The sequence below is a fragment of the Furipterus horrens genome, unplaced genomic scaffold, assembly GCF_987537825.1.
Source record: "Furipterus horrens unplaced genomic scaffold, mFurHor1.1.pri manual_scaffold_2, whole genome shotgun sequence".
NCBI classification, from domain to species: Eukaryota; Metazoa; Chordata; class Mammalia; order Chiroptera; family Furipteridae; genus Furipterus; species Furipterus horrens.
The window spans coordinates 31,120,322-31,139,972 of record NW_028327172.1 but is presented as its reverse complement, the minus strand read 5'-3'; the positions used below and the strand labels follow the sequence as shown (position 1 = coordinate 31,139,972).

Below are 19,651 nucleotides of genomic sequence, written 5' to 3'. Positions count from 1 at the left end.
CTCAAACTTGGCCACAGAACTCTCCTTAATTTATAGAGCCAACATTGTATTTCTAGTGACACCAACATTGTACTGCTTGCCTCAGATCCCTTTATGAACATGGTATAGCATGTATGGATTCAAGAAAAATAAGTATTTCCATCTTTCATAAGGCAGTAAATGAATTAAACTTTTTCTTTTATTAAGCCCAACCAAGATTCTTCAGATGTACGAATTTATGGTCCAAAGCCCAAAACTTAGTGCATTCAGAATACCTTAAATGATCATTCTTATACAACTAACAGCAAAAGTTGCAAACACCTATACATTTTTGAGGTCAACTTTATGGGATATTCAGGACATTCATCAGAAAAACACCCTGGTAGAACAAGCGTGTGACATAGAACCATCTAAGTACTTAGAAAGGAGTAAAGTTTTTTATTGTTGTATTTTGTTTGGTTCGTTTTTTTACCTGTCAGAGACCCCTCACTTTAACATTTTATTGTGGGGAAAAGGCCTTTATAGTGACTGGTTGCAAAAAAAAAAAAAAAAAATGGGTTTTTAAAAGAAAAAGAAAGACAGAAAACATCAAATGTTTTTTGGTAATCTTGATAGCAGTTTCTTCACATTGGAAATTCATCAAATCAGAAAAGTTAGACCTAGAAAGAAGCTGCATATTGGGGAGGAAAGTGGGCAAAGGGAAAACCAGGAGCCTTCCCAGTTGTCATAAGACTCCTGTTGTTACTTGTGTGTTTAATGTTCTCTCCCTCACTTTTTTCTTTTCCCATCATGCAGTGCATCATCCAAAGACTCATCTCAAAGCAAAATCATCCGCTTCACTCTGGGTCAGAGAAAGAGCTCTAGGTCAGACTTCCTGTCTTTCAAAGCATGGTTGCCACCCAACCCATTGTCCCCTTTGTCCCTGCTACGTTTCCTTTTGATCCCTCTCCCCGTTTCATGTTTGCAGTTGGAGAAAACCAAACATGCTTTGGCTGATGTTGGAGAGTTTTGGGAGTGGTCATGGGGTGGGTGGGTGGTATGTGTGTGGTGGAGGGAGTGGATGGGGGGACAGACAGTATAAGTAAGTGAGGTTGAAGGGTACATAAATTTTCTGCATTTCATTGATTTTGGTCATCAACATCCATTCTGATTTAGGGAGAGGTGAGTGTCTAGGTGGTTTTTTTAAGTGGTTTTATGATGAGCTTGGCTTCCTGCTCTGTCCTGACCCTGATCCCACCTCACCTGCATCTCCTTTATGTGTCTTGTGCTTTTTGTTGTTGTTGTTGTTAAAATGACTAATGTGGGGTTGGTTTTCTCTTGAGTTACAAAGACCTGAAGCATGACTCTAGTTGGTCGGAGGAGACAAAGCAATAAGGAAGCTCTATCTCATTTTTGTTTCTGGGTGCTCTGGGTACCAGAGAGAGATCGCCTCAGTTGCCTGAAATAAAAAGTAGGCTTGCTCACTAACGAGTTCTCTTGACTCAGAGTTTGGCATCCTATCCTTGCATCCTATGAGGACCCATTCTCGGGTAAGGGACATGCCAATTACATCATTGTATCTACTGTTATTTTAAAGGTATCAACAGTTAACACTTCTTGAATGCTTGCTATATACCAGTTTGGATGCATTATCTTATTTAATCTTCACATCGGTCTTCTTGCGGTAGGTCATGTCATTGTCCCCATTTTACAGGTGAGGAAACTAAAATCCATGAAGTTTGGTAAGTTACACAGCAAACAGAAAAACTAGGATTTGAGCCCATGTGGTCAAACCCCCAGCACCCCCACTTTACCCACTGTGAACACTTCTTCTCTCCTCCTCATTGAATTCTGGCATTTATGTGGCTGTTGGGGCTGCTTTTTAAAATCTTATGTTTCAACCATACTTCTGGGCTTTTGCATCATTTTGCCCCTGTGGCATCCAAACAGAAAGAGAATCTCCTGCTCATTATGACTAGTATTGCTATTTCATCGAATTCTCACTTAAAGCTAATGGGATACCCGCGCTTCAGTTCTATCTGCATTCATGCAACACGTACTGAACATCTGTTTGCTGCCCCCACTCCCAAGCTTATGTGCCATTTCTAACCAGACTTGACGTTTCTAAAAAGCGTACACATTGGGAGACCCAGCTCAGAATCTGCCTGGCAGGAGGTGGGAGGAGAAGTTTCTCTGTAGAACAGGTCAGCATGTTCCCCAGACTTGGTTCTGGGATCATGTACATCCGGGAATCAATATTCATCACTGCATCTTGTAGCCATGTGTCTTAGTCGGCCTACTATAACAAACCACCATAGACTGGGTGACTCAAGCAACACAAATCTGTTTATCACAGTTTGGAGGTCGGGAACCTGCAATCAGGGCACCAGTGTGGTCGGGTCCTGGTGAGCCCTCTTCCATGCATCTAGATGGCCATGTTTTTGCTGTGCCCTTGCATGGTGGAGAGCAGAGAGGAAGCGAGCTGTCTCCCACCTCATCTTATAAGGCACTAATACTATCATGAGGGCTCTACCTTCGTGACCCAATTACCTTCCCAAAGCCCCTTCTCTGGACACCATCCCATTGGGGATTAGGGTTATATCTGAATTTGGTGGTGGGCAGGAAGGGACACAAACACGCAGCACAAACATGCTGGTGACTGCGTTCCCTAACAGAACACAGAGCCCAAGTCAGAACAGACACACACTGCACCGGCAAATGAGGTTCCCGGTTTTTTTGGAGTGTCCTGCAAATGTCCATTCATAGGAAAGGAAAGGAGAGGGGTGAGCTCGGAGGAAACATGGGCTTTAGTGTTTGTTCACACGATGTGCTTCATTCTGGGAGAGAAAACAGGAGCTAGCCAGGAAAAGATCTCACTGGGAGCATGTGCCCATCTTGTGTGTGATTTTGTTATGGGTCCCAGATGATGAAGGAGGCAGTGGGAAGAGAGGAAGAACTGAAAGATGAGGGCGGGTCTGCCTCTGCCCAAGGGTCTGCTGAGCACGGTGCTTTCAAGCTGACCCTCTGACTTTCCTTCAGAGTCATATCCCTCACTAAAGAGATTTTTTAACATGCATTTGGTCACTGATGAGGCCAATAAAGGGATGCTCTTTGTTTCATTATTTGCCGAACCTGGCCTTCCCTTACTGCCCACTTCCCATCCCCAGTCCGGAGCATAAGCCTGATGAGCATCTGAGCTGAGCAGGCACCATTAAGAGTAGCAGTAAGTTTGGTTATCCAAAGAAACAGCCCTACTCCTGCTGGTTGAGTAGGACAGCCCTCCCAGAGCTCTGGAAATGGGTCTCTGGTTCACATGCAAACGCCCTGAGCTGAACACCTTGAGTTAGGCACCAGGGATATTCAGCAGGTGGGGAATGCCTCACCCTTGAATCTGGATGCAGGGGAGGGGCTCATGGAGGGAAGTGGTCCAAGAAGGAAGGATTTCCATGTATTTCTGCCTTTGACACGGTTCTTGTCTCTTGGGCATACCTGGTAAGCCCCAGGCATTTGGGATCATTCTACCAGCAGGAGACTTGAGAGTATATCTTGGTATTTAAACCAAGTGAAAGCTCTTTTCACCACTGACTGTGTTACCTGGGCAAATTATTTAACTCCAGGAGCCTAAATATTGGCAAGATGGGCTAGTCCTGCCTCACAGTGCAACGTGTTTACATAAAGCCATTTCTAATCCTTCAATACTTGGCATGTGGTAAGTGCACCATGACTAACAGATATGTTGATGTTTGGGATGGGGTTGTCCTAGGCTAGCTAAGGCAACCAGGCCACTTCTAGCAAGTCCCATAGAGTTGGTCTCTCCACGACCATCTTATGGAGAAGACTCAGGGAGGCTAAAAGTTTGGCCCAGCTGTTGAAAAGCAGATGCCATAGAGATGAGAGATTTAGCATTTATCATCTTGTCTACCAGAAAGCATCTCTGATTAGGATCCCTGCCCCCCGTGGCCCTGAGCATGTGCACACAAGCTGCCGTCCATCCTGGGAGAGCCCTCCTCTGCTCCCGGCCTTTGAAGTGGTTTTTTTGGGGGGAAGAACAGCTTTCTTCCCATTAGCACATACAGCGCATGGAGCTGGGACGCACTCACAGGTTACGTGCCAGGAACCATAGCTTTACCGCTCTGCCTGCTGGGCTCTGCACATGTTGGAGAAATTGACCGTGGCTCCAATAGCAGCAGGATTTTTCTTCCGCCTCTTTGTTCTACCACATCCCTTAAACATAATTTTTTTTTTTTACAAAAAGCAACATGTGTGTGTTTGAAAGGACCCATCTGTGTCCTCTGTCACTTTTAACTGTATATGGACATGGAATGGTCATGAAAAGTGGAGCTGCTCTTCCAAAGGAGCTTTTGGAAACTTCTGGCACTATAAATGATGCGGGGTGTTGGTGAGACAGGGTTGACTTGCCTTGCTCCTCTCTCTGTGCTTTGCTTCGGTGAGGCAGGCGCCCCGGGCAGCATCTGCTGTGGTACCTGCTGCTGTTCCATGTGAGTGAGACCCAGCTCTTCAGTCAAGAGGGATTCTAATGTATAGACAGCAGCTGCTTCCAGGCTTGGGCTGGATAGAAGTTCTCCTGATGCACAAGGATGTTCAGAATGATGAACTTCAGAATGTTAGCCAGAGGCCCAAGGTCTATGTCACTATGAACTAGAAGATAATCAGTGATTCTACTCTTGCTCTGCTCTCAGCCTCTCAGTTAATCCTCATTGCTGGAGGGCAGGACCAAGTTACAGACTCATTCTGACCTACTCTGGCACTGCCTGCTTCTTCAGCCGCATTTCCTCCCATTGCATTCCCCAAGCCCCAGCACACAGTCAGCCTTTCTTTCCTCCGCTTCTTTACAGGCTTCCCACTGCATAACACTTCTGCCTCTCACCATGACTCCCTCCTTTCTTGCCTTCTCCTCACATTCCCATTCCATATGCCGCATCTACTCTTGGCTTCCTTTTATTTGGATCCTTCCCCAGCCAACCACCAACCTCCAAGGTGACCATTTTCTTTCTTGAAATTGCTTCTGAACTTTGCATGTTTTTTTATCAACACACATATTCTTTAGGTGGCCGATCAGCTCCTTAAGATCTGGGTAAGACTGAATGAGAGCCCTATCTTAGTTTCTTGGGCTACCTCAACAAAAGACCACAGACTGAGTAGCTTATGAGCAACAGAAATGTGTTATTCACTGTACTGCAGGCTGGAAGTCCAAGAGCAGGACCCCAGCATGGTGGGTTGTGGTGAAAGCCCTCTCCCAGGTTGTAGACTGCTGACTTCTCACTTGCCCTCATGCAGTGGAAGGGGCAGGCTAGTTCTCCAGATCCTCTTTAGTAAGGGCATTAAGGTCATTCATGAGGGCTCAATGTAATGACCTACTCACCTCCCAAAACACCTCCCAAAGGTGATTAGGCCATTAGATTTTAACATGAATTTTGAGGGAACACAAATATTCAGACCATAAAAAAAACCCTTCTTCAGTTTGTAGAAATTTCTATCCTCCCCACAATTGGTCAGGTATCTTAGGTTCTCACAGTCACCTTTGGCTTTGAAATTCTATATTTGAAGTCTTGTACTTAGAATTCAATTGGAATTAATTCAGTTTATATATGGACTCACCATTCCAAAGAATGTTTTGGTTGCCTCATGGGTAGATCCTACTAAGCCTTTTTCTTTACTTTCTACCCACCACACCTCCATTCTTGGCCTTTGTATGCAAGGTGGACTTTGCTAAAAATTTCAGGGAGGCAGAGGAGGCTTATTTTGGAGCAGCAAGTGTCCAAACCTATTCACAGCAGAACCCAAATGTTAAAGCTCGTTGTTCGCATAGATTTCCTCTGAAACCTGGAAGACATTACTAGGTCTTCATCTAGGTTTTCCACTTGGTCAAGTTCAGGAAGCTGTCCTGACTAGGGTGTGATGGTGATGGGGGTAGAGGGTGACATATTAACTTGAGCTTTGGTGGCTTTTGACAGCGAAGTGTGTATCAACCATCTTTTATTTTCCATGTCATCTGCCCTTAAAGTCTTCAAGAACTCCTCCTCCATGTCTCAGGAAACTTGGCGCAATCCTGAAGCCACTTGAAGGATATACCACTCCCATCAACGAGCACCTCTGGGTCCTAACTCCGTGAAGAGAATCTGACAAGGACCACCACTGGGAAACCCAGAGCTGTTTTAGTTATTCAAAACCAGGAATGTTTCTCCCTGGGGAGTGGGATCCACAGATGGCTCCAAGGTACCCCAAGTATAAGGTCTCAGTCAGTTGCAGATACCTGGATGAGCAGTTTCTCTTCTGGAATGTCTTTTAGGGAAGTGACAAGTCCTGTCAGCCAAAGCCTGTCTTGCCTCTTTGAAAATGTTGATCTCAGACTCTTTACGATGATTTTCTGTCTAGCTCTCTCCTAATACTTTAACCTAGATTCAGCTATTTCCTTATTTGTCTCTTTTTTTTGTACCATTGCATGTTTCCTTTATGGCAAAGCCCAGTTATTTTCTGAATCTTTATGCTCAGCTGAGAGGATGGGAAGTGGAACCAACATACATTGAGTACTGACAACATTAAGGCCAGACATTAAGTCCCATCTCAAGTTTACAGCTGTTCCCATTAAGTAGTTTATTATTATCCCAAAGTTACAGATATAAAACATGAATCTCAAAGAGATTACTAGACTGGGCCAATGTTATGTGTATGGAAAAAGCCCATATTCTGTCTGTCCTACCACACTGCCTCATAGAGGACCAGACTGCCTACCTAATTCAAGGTTGTGCTCACCCCATCCAGTACTTTGACTTCTTGCCTCTATAAAGGCCCTGTGCTGACATGAAAAATCTGTGGTTCAGCCCCAGGTCAGGGCAGTGGAGGCTCCCCAGCAATTTTGAAAGGAAAGCACCTTTTCCTTCCTCATTGCTTTCTGCTTCCTTGCTCTTCGCAAATTCCCACTGGATTACAATGCGGTGACATCATCCTGGAACCAGTCCACAATCGTTTTCCAGGCCTATCTAGGCATAAAGACTCCTACAGACTCCAAGCCAAGGGAGCCCCACGTCTGTACCTGTAGCATTGGCTGTGACTACTCAGATAGCACTGACGTGGAGGGCGCTGATTGCATTGGAAGCAGAACCAAGCAGTACCGAGATCCCACTGCTGGACCTCCTTGATCAGGTGTGCTGGCCACATCTGGTCCCAAACACAGGCATCGGCACAGCTAGTCTTGCTCCCAACTCTGTGCCTGTCTTTGTGGGTGAATATCTTCTCCAAACAAGGCAGGGTAAATTGAGAGAGGGGCAGGTCCTCCTAGTGCAGTGGGAAGTGATGCCTCTTTGGGGCAAGAGCTCACCCCCTTTCTTCTCTCCTAGCTCCCTGTCAGGGAACGGGGCCAGCTTCTTCTTAACTATACAGATTTACAGTCCTCACACCAGCTCATGTTCTCTGTTTACTCTACAGCCACCTTTCTTGCTTGGCCAACAAGAAAAAGTTTAAAGCGATTGCCTGCTTATATCTAAAATGCTTCCAGACTGCAGACTTCTTTCATGCTTACAGATTTGTGTGGAAAGAGAAGGCTGAAAGCTTTATAAGTTGAAGATGCAGACTTATCACTAGATCTAAGGCTAGTCGACTGAGGTTCCAGTGGCTTCTAAACTCAGCTAAGTGGGTTTTAACAGAAAGATATAACTATATTTCACCATTTATTCATCTTTCAACTTGGATGATTGGAAACAGCCTTAGTAGTCCCTGAACCAAGATTCTGACTTGGGGTCTTACCTTTAACTCTTTTGGGAATGGGCCATAATATCTTTAGACACATTACAAAGATGTCTGCTGACTTTATTTCCCAAACCACCCCAAATGAGGTGTTTTATTTAAAGGGAAAGTGTGTTTGTCTTTAGGCTAACAGATTCCTCCTGGTTTTACAGAAAGAAGGTATGATTTTATCCATCTACTGTACAGAGAAGCTGGGCTTCAGCCCTAAAGTAATGCCTATGGAGACAAGTTGTCAGGTGGTGAAGGAAATGTATGTCTGAAGTGTTTCCATCCAGGCCATGAGTTTTCATTGCACGGGTGTTGGGCTCTGAGTGGTAGCAGTTGCCTTTCTGATTTTTATAAATTCTCTTTTTCTTGATACTCATATGTCTGTAATATGGCAAAAACCATTTTCAACACACAAGGTAAACGGTTTAGAGTCTTCATGGGCCTTTATGTTCCATACTTGATAGAATTAGAGATGACATGGTTTGGCCCTGTTGTAAAGTAAAAAATACCCATCCAAGAGAAGACGGAAGACGGGCTTTGTATTTTCAGTCAGCACGTGTATACGTATATTTTTCCTCCAAAATGCCTCTCATTGCTCAAAGGGAAACTGCCACGTTTAGCTGTTGGGCTTACTGGGCTCGTTACTGGCCTAGTCGTTGTAGTGGTTCCACTAACTCCTTTGACTGGCCAGCCTCCCCAGACCCAGTGTCTGGAATGGTTTCTTTTACCTCCTGCATGGTAGCAGTTCCTTCTCCTAAGACACTTCTGTTCTTCTGAGGCTGAATCTCTTACTCTGTGGCTTTTGCGTTTTAGACTTCCAGGTCCCACCGCCAGGGTGTCTGCTGCAGGCGGCGACGCCAAAACTCGCGGAGGGCCCGCTGCCGCCAACAACCGACGCAGCCAGAGCTTTAACAACTATGACAAGTCCAAACCGGTCACCTCCCCACCCCCACCACCACCACCAAGCAGCCACGAGAAAGGTGAGTCACCTTCTTTGGAGTCCTTTTCGTCACCTTTCTTACAGCAGATCCAGTTCCTTTGGGTGAGTTTAGTCGGGGGCAGGGCTGCTAATAGGGCGGTGGGAAAGCATCACAAGGACCTACTTGACCCGCGGGCACTTGGTTAGCAGAGGCATTAATGAAGTGGGGAAATATTGTTACATATATTCATCGTTGCCAGCAAGAATAGCTGTATCTGTTTGGGTGAGGCCCATAAGAAACCTGGCTACAGGTAGAAGCAATGTAGATTTGCAACTTAAAAATAAATTTTCATAGAACATGCTTTACACAGTAGGTGGTTTTCCAAAAATGCAAGCTTCTTGAGGTGTGTATTTTGTGAGCTAATAAGCCTTTTTCCCATCAGAAGTGATGTGAGAGGAGTTACACAGGAGTTTCTCCTCTTTGAAAAAAGTCAGAAATGTGGGTTGCCTACATGAAGATCTTGACTACATTTAAGGGGTAGGCAGCATTGCTCTGGGTGTTCTGATGATGGAACTTTTACCAAAAAAGGATATGCTTTCTCACTATCCACAGCTCTGAGGTTTTAGGATGGAGATAAAAAGTGTGCAGCCCTGGGAGGCTCTCACACATCGGTGGTCAAACAGATGTTGACTTGCTTCACTGTGTGTCTCGTTAGACACTGGAGAAGCTGAGAAAAACAGAGGCAGCTCGGAAGATCCTCCACTAAGAGGCAGAGCTCTCCTTCATTTCTCCCAGGCACAGGGGGCTGGACTGGTTCGGGGGACGCTTTGTAGGGCGTGTCTGGCATATGCCATCTTCTCCTGAGACCCAGGAGCACTGCCTCACACTCCTTGCAGTGCCCCGGGAGCCTGGACAGCCCCCTCTGACTGTGAATGAAACCAGAGCCTCTTCAACCCACCCTCCAGCCCAGGATGTCTTGGTTTAGTGGAGCTGGGTATCCCTCCCTCCCAGAATACCAGAGAAGATACAAAGGAAATTTATGTAAGGCTGACAGATACACATGGCAGAAAGTTTCCCAGACAAGGTATTGGGAACTAACGCTGCAGCTAGCAGTAAAGCTATCACCAGGATATGTCAGCCAGTCAAGACCTTGTGGTCCAACCCTTGGCTTCTGCCTCAAGCAAACCATTTTTCTTCTTCTCTTTTGTCCCCACACCCTCCCTTCCCCTCACCTTCTTTCCTTATCTCCACCATACGCAAGTGTTTTTTTAACAGCATTTTTTAAAAGATTTTATTTATTTTTAGAGAGAAAGGAAGGAAGAGAGAAAGAGAGGGAGAGAAACATCCATCGATTGCCTCTCGCACACACCCCAACTGGGGACCGAACCCACTTGGTCCCCAGACATGTGCTCTGACCAGGAATTGAACTGGTGACCTTTCACTTTGTGGGATAACACCGAACCAACTGAGCCACATTGGTCTGGGCCCAAGTATGTTCTTTTTAAAGGTGTGTTTAAGTTACAGAAATAATATATGCTTTTTAAATGGTACAAGTATATATCAAATAAAAGTTCTCTTTTATATGTTCCCTGAAGGATTCCAATATAAACCATCCTATGCATATCCTTCAGCACTTGCACCATACATGTATGTGTGTGTGTGTGTGTGTGTGTGTATACGCACATTTAAATATATAGAAAGGTTTTCATTTTTATATAAATAAATACCTAAATTTTATTGAGTCCCTAATATGTGTCTCATTGACTTCCCCCAAACAAGCTATGTTGATCCCCATTTTACAAAAGATGAAACTAAAGGCAAAGAGAGGTTAAGTACTTGTTGAGTTCACCCCAGAGGTAGTGAGAGGTGTAGTTGGGACTGAACCCAGGCACTTGGGCTCCAGAACCATGAGTAATACTGTGCTTTTCCTGAAAGTGGAAGAGCAATGCTAAAGGCCTTACCAACTGAGGGCCAGTTAAGAGATGTGCAGGCTGAGCTAGAGAGGAGAGTTGGGAAAATGTTAGGGGAAGCCAGTGCCCTCTCTTGGGCCAGCTCATCCTTGTCACATGGTCATTTGAGGAGAAACTGTCATAAATGGTCTGAAGGATGGACGTGAGACCTTAGTCCGTAAGATTGAGGAAATAAAGGAAAAGGTCCTTGTGGATGAAACAGGTGTGGGAAGATGCAGGGTTGGTGGCTGGGGCCGTGTCATTGAGCCTACCACAGACTCAGGGCCACTCAAGCAGCCCAGCCAGTTGCTGTTCATCAGTGCTGGGACAGCCACCAACCTGCCTCTGTCCTGGGCAGGAGTTGCCATGTGTGCACTGGGCAGCCAGAGGGCGACAAGCCTCCTAAAGGACTGTGACTGAGACTTCCAATAGAGGCATCACCCGAGGGAAAGACTTTGGTGTCAGAAGAGGGGGAAAACAGAAAATAGGAACTTTGATATTTACTTTCTTACCTGATCAGTACAAACATTCTATGAAGTAAATAATATTAACTTTATTTCACAGATAAAGGAAATGAGGCTAATTGAAATCATAACTTGTCCCCCCTGACAATTAAGCCCTAGAATTCATATCCATGTTCAACTCTGGATTTGAACTCTGGCTCTAGCCTGTCCCCTAGGATGTCTGTAATGAGGATCAAGTGAGGTAATAATACATGTGAGAATGTTTTGTGAGCTATGAAGCTCACAAAGTCCTGTTCAGGGTCCTGAACGATAACAATAATGGACAATGGTTCCAGGTGCATGGGAGCAGGGATGAAGCAGGCTTGGGGCAGGTCTGGATATTTTTTATACTAATACTTTTACACCATCCTGAGGTAAAAAGGCAGTGTTATCTTTGTATTTCCTCCTCCTTTCTTTATGGTCCCTATGTCTCCCTTGAATCTGATCTCTATTGCAGCTTCTAAGGTAGCCAGCTTACACGCAAAATATAGCATGTGATGAGGGAACAGAAATAACTCAAGCTCCTCGCCACGTGTAAGACACAGCAGGTACCTGGTGCATAAGAAAGCGTCATTCACCTTGAGAAGCCTTGGAGAGACACACTTATGAGCAGGTGAATTGCAGTTCAGTGTGGTTGGCACTGTAGTTGAGGTATGGACCACTTTCAGGTGAGGTCAAGTTCATGATCTAATCTCAGAACCAGCCTGTTGTCAGAACTTTCTTGTGAGTCAGTCAAGCCTGATTGCATTGCAGTCTAGCATTCCACTCATAGGTGATCCAATTCATGGATTTTGATAACCCGTTGACTCAGGAATTCCACACCTAGCAATTGATCTAATCACACCAGTGAGTGAAGTGAGAAATTCATTATTCTGTTAATAAGTGACAAAAATATTTCAACACTCAGTCCCAACTTTTAAAAGGAACTCAGAGGAATAAAAGGAAATTGTAACAAACCATTTTTTTTTTTTTTTAACTCCCAGAGCAGTTTATACTTTGTGGAGAAATGCTGAAGTTTTCCTCTTGAAATCGTGTCCAAAGATGCAAGTCCCTTCTTGCCACCATCTGTAAATTTAGTTCTGATGGTAGTGAACAATCTCCTGAGATTTGAAACAGAGGAAAAGCCATAATATTTCATGGCTAGAAAAATCCTGGGGACTCACCCAGAATTCACCAGTCCGTTCAGTAAGGTGACCAAGCACACAGCTGCTGTACATAAAATCCAGAAATGTTCCAGTGCCGTGCCACAACCTGGGAATTTTCCTGCAGACTCGGATCTCCGATTTTGTGGTTTGGGGGAATCTGCAGATCCTTGGCTTTTAGGAAAGCCCGCTAGTTGTCCTTACCGGTTTTATCCCCTCCTGCAGGCAGCAGTCACAGGTGGGAGTCAGGCTTGCTGGCCTGTGGGACCTGTCACCGGGCGCCCGGTGGCTGTTCACTTCCTCTCTTGCCTCTGAGTGGCTCTGGGGCTTCAGACCAGAATCACAGGTTTTCAGGCAAGAGGAATGACCTGTCTTTTTTTCAGCATTTGTGATATTATCTGTTTTCCTTCCATCTCACATCCTCTGAACAGGTCACTGCCAGAAATCTAATACCTTGCTGAACTGTTTGGTTCATTGTGTGGATTTGAAATGTTTAGTATTCCTAGGCTGAATTCTGTGCATATGGAAGATGTTCTCTTCTGAATAATGTGGGGTTTTTTTCCATTTTATAGGAAACATATCTTTCTTACATTTTCATCATAAAACTTGTGAAAAAATATTCAAACAGATTTATTCAAAGAAAAAGAATACTACATAATCCCATCTCCCAGAAATAGCTGCTATCCCGGGCCAGAAGAGCTTGGATGCCTGTCAGTGCTCAGTGGGCAATCATCTCTGTTAGGGAATTAATAGCCACTGTTTATCAGTTTGTAATATTCTGTATTTCTTTTTATTTTCTTCATGTACATACCATCACATTTTGACAGGTAAATTTTTCCTAATGTTTACTATTTGCCAGATACTATTCTAAGTACTTTGCTCTCTCATGCACACATATGTACATGACTTTTAAAATCTTATAAATAAAATCAATAAGTCAAAGATAGCATTTTTATCACTCATTCTTTCTTCATAATAGTTGCATAGTATTCCACTGTGTGCATTTACTTTAATATTTTTAACCATTTTGATTTAAGTTGCTTCTAATTTTTTGAAATTATAAATAATACTAAGATTAACATCCTTGTATATCTCTTTTGCACACATACGACCATTTCAGGGGAATTGCTACATTAAAGGTTATGCACATTTTACAGTTGTTTTAACATTGCCAAATTTTGCTCCCAAAAGATTATACCTATTTATAATCCCCATTAACTATGTACAAAGGGCCAGTTTCTCTACACAGTTGACACCACTTTTAGTTCCATTCCCTTGGGCAGAAATTACTCTTTGAAATGAAGCAAATTATTTTAAGAAGCTATTTATAGTAAACCAAGATCATTGGCCATTTTTACTGACCTTTGCTGTGAATTACAACCAGTGACCTTGGCATTGTACCAAAGCTCTTGGATTTGAGATCAAATTTCTTGGATTTGAGATCAAATTTCCTATTGGCTAACATGGCCCCACTCAAGACACTCACCTTCTTCCAGGCCTTAGTTTCTCCTTCTGTAAAGTGTGTCCGGGGTTATCTGTCACTATGTGACTGAGAAATGCGAATGAATTCTTCACTTTTACCCGGCCACTTGGCTTTGTCTAATGTGAGCCCTGTTAGCGCTTTCTGGTAGGTCTCCTCCTCTGGTCTTTATTCTGTGTCACTTCCTTCCTCTTTGTTCACTGCTGCCTGTCCTTAGGCAGGAGAGAAGAGCCAGACGTGGCTGGAGACAGAGTTTTATAGCCTTCAGCACTATGTCATGTCTGAGTAATGTTAGGGCCATTGATTTAGAATCTCTATAAACTTGTCACTTTGTGGTTGGCGAACCAAGTTATTTATCTGAGCTAGTGATTGGGAGATGTAACTATGAAGAAGTCACCATGTCCTGCCATTAGCCAGAATTCTGACATAAATTTGCAGTTTAGACTGGATGGAATGAATTCAGTGATCCAAGTCACACAGAAAATAAAATGGTTGGGGTACATCTGTTCCTTGTTTCTTTCATTTATTCATTTCGTCACTCTCTGTCTCCAGCATTGGGCTTATTGCAGTGACAAAGAGAACTGGGCCACAGACTCTGTGCTCTAGGGGCTCACGGCCTTAACCGGGTGGGGGGGCAGTGCTCACATGTCTTATAATAGAGATATGCTCCAAGTAGTGTGGAAAGCGATGAACTTATCCAGGAAGGTTTGGGGAGGACTTCAGAGAGGTGATATCATTTGCTATGATTTCTCTCCAGATTTCTGCTGATAGAAAGAGAAGGGAAGAAGGCTGGGGAACAATGACTCATCCTGCTCTTCTGGTCCAGGGGCTGATCTGAGAGGACGTCTGCTGGGGTCACTTTATTAATGCACTCTTGTCCTATGGAGGGCCTACAGGGGGGAAACTTCTGCAAGATCACTTCTGTGGTGGGGCAGGGCCTCCCTTGGACATCAGGAGTCTGTCCCTCCAGAGTTGTTTCCTGGACCAGGGAGAGCTTGGATGCCTGTCGGTGCTCAGTGGGCCATCATCTCTGTTAGGGAATCAGCTGTGAAGTCACTGTGACCCTTTCACCAGAGCCATGATTATCTAAGGGCTTAAAAAGCAAGCCTAGAGGTTTGAACCAGGGGGTATCACTGAATTTGAAGAATTCCTGGGGGATCGTCTGGTAATGGAACTCAGTGAACCATTCCAGCTGCTGAGGCCAGGCAGGCAGGATGAATTAGAAGCTACCAAACTTAGGGACCTCACCGGAGGGGGGAAAAAAAAGAAAAGTCTAGCATGTGTTTGAGAAGTGGCACCAGTCTCTTGAGCCAGAATAGTTACCTCAGGAGAAAAGGTTTAGGGTCTTGCAATTAAAGAAAAGTGTTTACCTTGAAGGCGAACTACTGAGTTGGGTGGAGGTCTGGCCTTGCCACTTCCCAGGAGTGTGGCTTTGGGCAAGTGTGATGTTCACTGGGACATCTGCTCGGTATCACCCTCAGCAGACCACCCTAGGCCACACATGGCACTATTCTACTCTGAAGACTGTAGACAGGGGTACTAGTTTGCTGGCAGGACTGTGCAGGTGTTTCTTTTCCACGGGAGCGGTCCCTGCAGCAGTGTATACACAGCCAGCCAGGTGTTATTGCACCTGAAGGTGCAGGACTCTCATAGGGCAGGTGCAAGAGTCACTTTAGCTTAAAAGCCACATGCCTGACAGAAGCCAGGATCTCTTGTAACAGAGCCATAAGTGTAATTTCCAGGGTTCCCTAAAGGATGAGGCCCGATTAGGAGTGTCACATCACTGAGAGAAGCCTCACATGATGGTGTGTCCCCAAGAGGTATTCAGATGTCAGTTCTAGCTCTTCTCAGGGCACATGGCTTTAACTGTCCGAGGTCTTTTTTTTACCATAAGCAATGTTGCTTAGTAATAACTTGACATTCTATCTTTATCAGGTGTATAGAGGAACAGTGTCACAAGGTTAACCCAAGGTCAGATTCTCATGCAGGGGAAAACATTCTGTTAATCCATTTCCAACAGCGAGTCACCTCACCTCTTGGAGATTCAGTTAATTTACCTGTGAAGTGGCAACAGGCTGCTCTATAGCCTAAGGGGTGGGAGAAAGATGTGAAGCTTTCTTTCTAATTTTTTATGTATCCCAATTCAAGTTCTCTATAGACATTTCTATGAAGAATATGACTTATTTCCTGATAGCTGGAGTTTATTGACGTCATGGGTTTCATTTGTATGGCATGAAAAAACATTGCCAAGTTTGGATTTTTTTGAAATGTTTCTATCAGTTATTTCGCTATCTGCTAATGGTTCCCTTTCACAGGTGGATGGGCGGAAGTTAATGACTCCTGCAGTAAAGGCAGGTTTCATTTTTCTAGTTTGCATTTCATACCAGTTTCCTTTTATTACACATTATTGACATTTTCTAATTGAATAGGTGAAAGACCCAAAACACATGGCTATTCTCTCCAAAATAATGCCTAGACAGTCACATTTTCTACTTCCACACAGTATATGCAGATTACCCATATGTGATCTGAGAGAGAACATGTCCAACTTGGTAGATCTCTGTTAGTCTGAAGCACATAGCTCCAGTCCCATGATCTGGTGAGACAATAAATTCAAGACTCTATAGACTGTTGTTTCTCCAAGTATGCTTAATGGATCAGCAACACAGGCATCTCTTGAGATAAATGCTAAAAACACAAATCCTGAGGCTTTGTAAACCTTGTCCTTCTAATTCAGATTTCTGAGTGTCTGCATTTACACCCCAGTCATTCTTACCGCACTGAAGGTTGAGAACCCCTCTCCTAGGAGGGCTTCTTGGCTGCCTTTGAAAGGACATGCTGCCTTCTAACTGCCCTTCAGTTCTCAGCACTACTTTGTACTGTGTTATGTTTGGAAATGGAGATAATGTCATAGGACACCCAGACTAATGCTTGGCCTATAGCGGGAGCTCAGTGAATAGGAAACCATTTAAATTTGCACATATATTTTGTTGTAGGTATATTGGGTTGGCCAAAAAGTTGTTGTATTTTTGTTTGTTTTGTTTTGTTTTTGTTTTTTTGGAAGATGGCTCTAGTAGTGTTTAGGTGTCTTTAACTTCATCTGAAATAATTCTGTTAGACTGTATCATGACAGCTGTCATATCAGCTTGCATTTAAAAAGAAAGAACTGACACAAAGGCAAACACACACAGGAGACTTCTGGCCAAGATGGAGGCCTAGACTGACACACTTTGTCTCTCTCCGCAACTAAGAAAGACTCCAACTACCGCAAAACCAGAAATAACCAGAAGTTCCAGAAAATAAATGGAAGTTCAACGTATGAAGTTATAAAGAAGTGGTGCTCGTCCATATGGGTAGGAGGGGTGAAGCCAGGGCGGAGAGGTCAAGGTGTGCTAGCGACAGCAGTGGGACGGCAGTAAGCACAGACACCCGTATTTAAGGGGAGGTGAGAAGTGCCTGGGGAGCACCCCCAGCTGCAGACCAGACCCATCAGCTTGCGATTCCAACACTGGGGCAGGCAGACCCCCATTGCCTTGGACTATGAGGCCCAGAGAGGGTGGGGCTGGAGGAGGAGGCTCCTCGTCTCTCAGCAGAGAGTGAATAGCAGGAATCCATCCTGGACCCCCGCCCCACAGAAAATGCCACAGCCTGGTGAGATGGGTCACCTGGTTATGACGAGTGCACAGGGCTCCACCCCCTATGGCATAGGAGGTGTGACAGCCCCACCCAGAAAGCGAAGGTAAACACAAAACTGTCAGGATGGCACAGATCATGATAGAGATCCCAGTGACATAGCTGACCAGACAGCAAATATCCAATCTAACGAAGCAGCAGATAGGAAATCTTCCTGAGGCACAGTTCAGAGCTCTGATTATACGAATGCTTACAGACCTAACAGCAGATCTTAAACAAGACAGGGAAGAAATGAAGGCTAGTCCTGCTGAAATGAATGAAAACATATATGAAACTAGTGGTGAGGGCAAGAAAACCAGGGATCAAATCAACAAATCAGAACATAGGGAAGGAACAAACAGTCAACCAGTGCAGAAAGAGGAAACAAAAAGTGAGGAAAATGAGGAGAGGCTCAGAAAGCTATGGGACAGCTATAAGGGGGCCAACATCCGAATCATAGGGTTGCCAGAAGGTGAAGAAGAAGAACTAGAAATTGAAAACTTATGTGAAAAAGTAATGAAGCAGGACTTCCCTAACTTGGGGAAGGAAATAGACTTACAGGTCCAGGAAGTACAGAGAGTTCCAAAAAAACTAGACTCAGGGAGAACCACACCAAGACACATTATAATCAAAATGTCAAAAATTAAGGAGAAAGAGAGAATCTTAAAAGCAGCAAGAGAGAAGAAGACAATTATGTACAAAGGGGTCCCAATAAGACTTTCAGCTGATTTCTCAAAAGAAACTCTGCAGGCAAGAAGGGACTGGCAAGAAATATTCAAAGTAATGAAAAGCAAAAACCTACAACCATGATTACTCTATCCAGCGAAACTGTCATTCAGAATAGAAGGGCAGAGAAAGTGCTTCCAGGACAAAGTAAAACTGAAGGAGTTCATCAGATCCAAACCACTGTTATATGAACTGTTAAAGGCACTTGTTTAGGAGAAAGAGGATCAAAACTATGAACATTAAAATGAAAACTGTGTCACAACAAACAATAGGAGCTAGGGAACCAAAACAAAGGCAAACTAAGTAAGCAGTGAGAGTGGGAAAAGAATTATAAGTATGGGGAACATGGGGGGAGGTCAGCAGGGAGGGGAAGGGGGGAAAGGGAGGGAGATGGTACAGGAATTAAGAAGCATAGTAGGAGGGAGTGGAGTAGACAGGAAGAGGTTGAGAAGAACTATATGCACAACCAATGGGCATGGACTGAGAGGGGGGACAACTGGAGAGAGGGGGGTCACTGGGTGGAGGGGAACAAAGGGAAAAGAAATTGGGACAACTGTAACAGCATAATCAATAAAGCATATTAAAAATAAAAATAAAATTAAATAGAACTTATCAAAATTGGTGAATTTTGTGTAGCCACTTTAATTTCAAAGATGAAAGAAAATAAGCAAAACTTTCAGCATATTATTCTTTATTAAGAAAGGTAAAAATGCAGCTGAAATGCAAAAAGAAATTTTTTTTAAAGATTGGTCCAGTGTATGGAGAGGCACTGTGACTGATCGAACAAGTCAAAAGTGGTTTGCAAAATTGCGTGCTTTGGAGATTTCTCACTGGATGATGCTCCATGGTCAAGTAGACCAGTGGAAGTTGCTAGTGATCAAATCGAGATATTAATTGAGAACAATCAATATTATACCACACACGAGATGGCTTACATACTCAAAACATCCCAATCAATAAAGTTACTGATGAAAATGAAAATGTGTCTTTTATTTTATGGAAAAAAAAACATACAGACTTTTTGGCCAACCTAGTATTTAAATTCATCCTCAGAACTAGCAGCTGACACTGGGTGGACCAAACTGGACGGGCATAGGTCTTCATGTCTTCCTTTGGTTTTGTTCTCTTGCCTCACTAATCTTTAGTGAAGTTCTTACTGTCATTTAAAAAAATTTCAATGCTAACTTGTTTCAGTTGAGCTAATAGAAAATAAGGAAAAGGATTTTGCTTCCATACTTAGACTGGAAATACAGAAAAGGGAGTATCCTTCTGGGGTTCAGAGGTGTAGTAGAGGGAACACAATGCAAGGAGGCAGGCTCACCCTTTCACTGCTTGGAGAGTTGTCTTCTGGCTCTTTCTCTACTCAGCCCTTGAAGAGCTTGGTGTTCCTATGTGAGCCCAAGATCCCATCTTGTTCAGCCTGGGGGTGAGCAAGAGGGAACTACCTAGAGAGGAGCCCCCAGGAGGCGTCTGCCTTCCTGTGCTCTGCCCTAGATTTTGTCCTCAACTTCTACCATTAAACTAAAGTCAAACCTGAAGGTGGAAGCAA

At 44.1% G+C, this 19,651-nt stretch overlaps 1 protein-coding gene across 2 annotated transcripts in view; it reads left to right on the top strand.

Moving 5' to 3' along the window:
- NAV2 (neuron navigator 2) overlaps window positions 1–19,651 on the top strand; it is a 363,747-nt gene that overhangs the window by 161,232 nt on the left and 182,864 nt on the right. The window contains exons 6-7 of one of the 2 annotated variants that reach the window (XM_090263193.1): window positions 775–843; window positions 8,524–8,690. In XM_090263193.1, the coding sequence (XP_090119319.1) occupies window positions 775–843; window positions 8,524–8,690 (236 nt within the window). The remainder of the gene's footprint in view (window positions 1–774; window positions 844–8,523; window positions 8,691–19,651) is intronic. The other variant, XM_090263202.1, reaches the window with a different exon arrangement.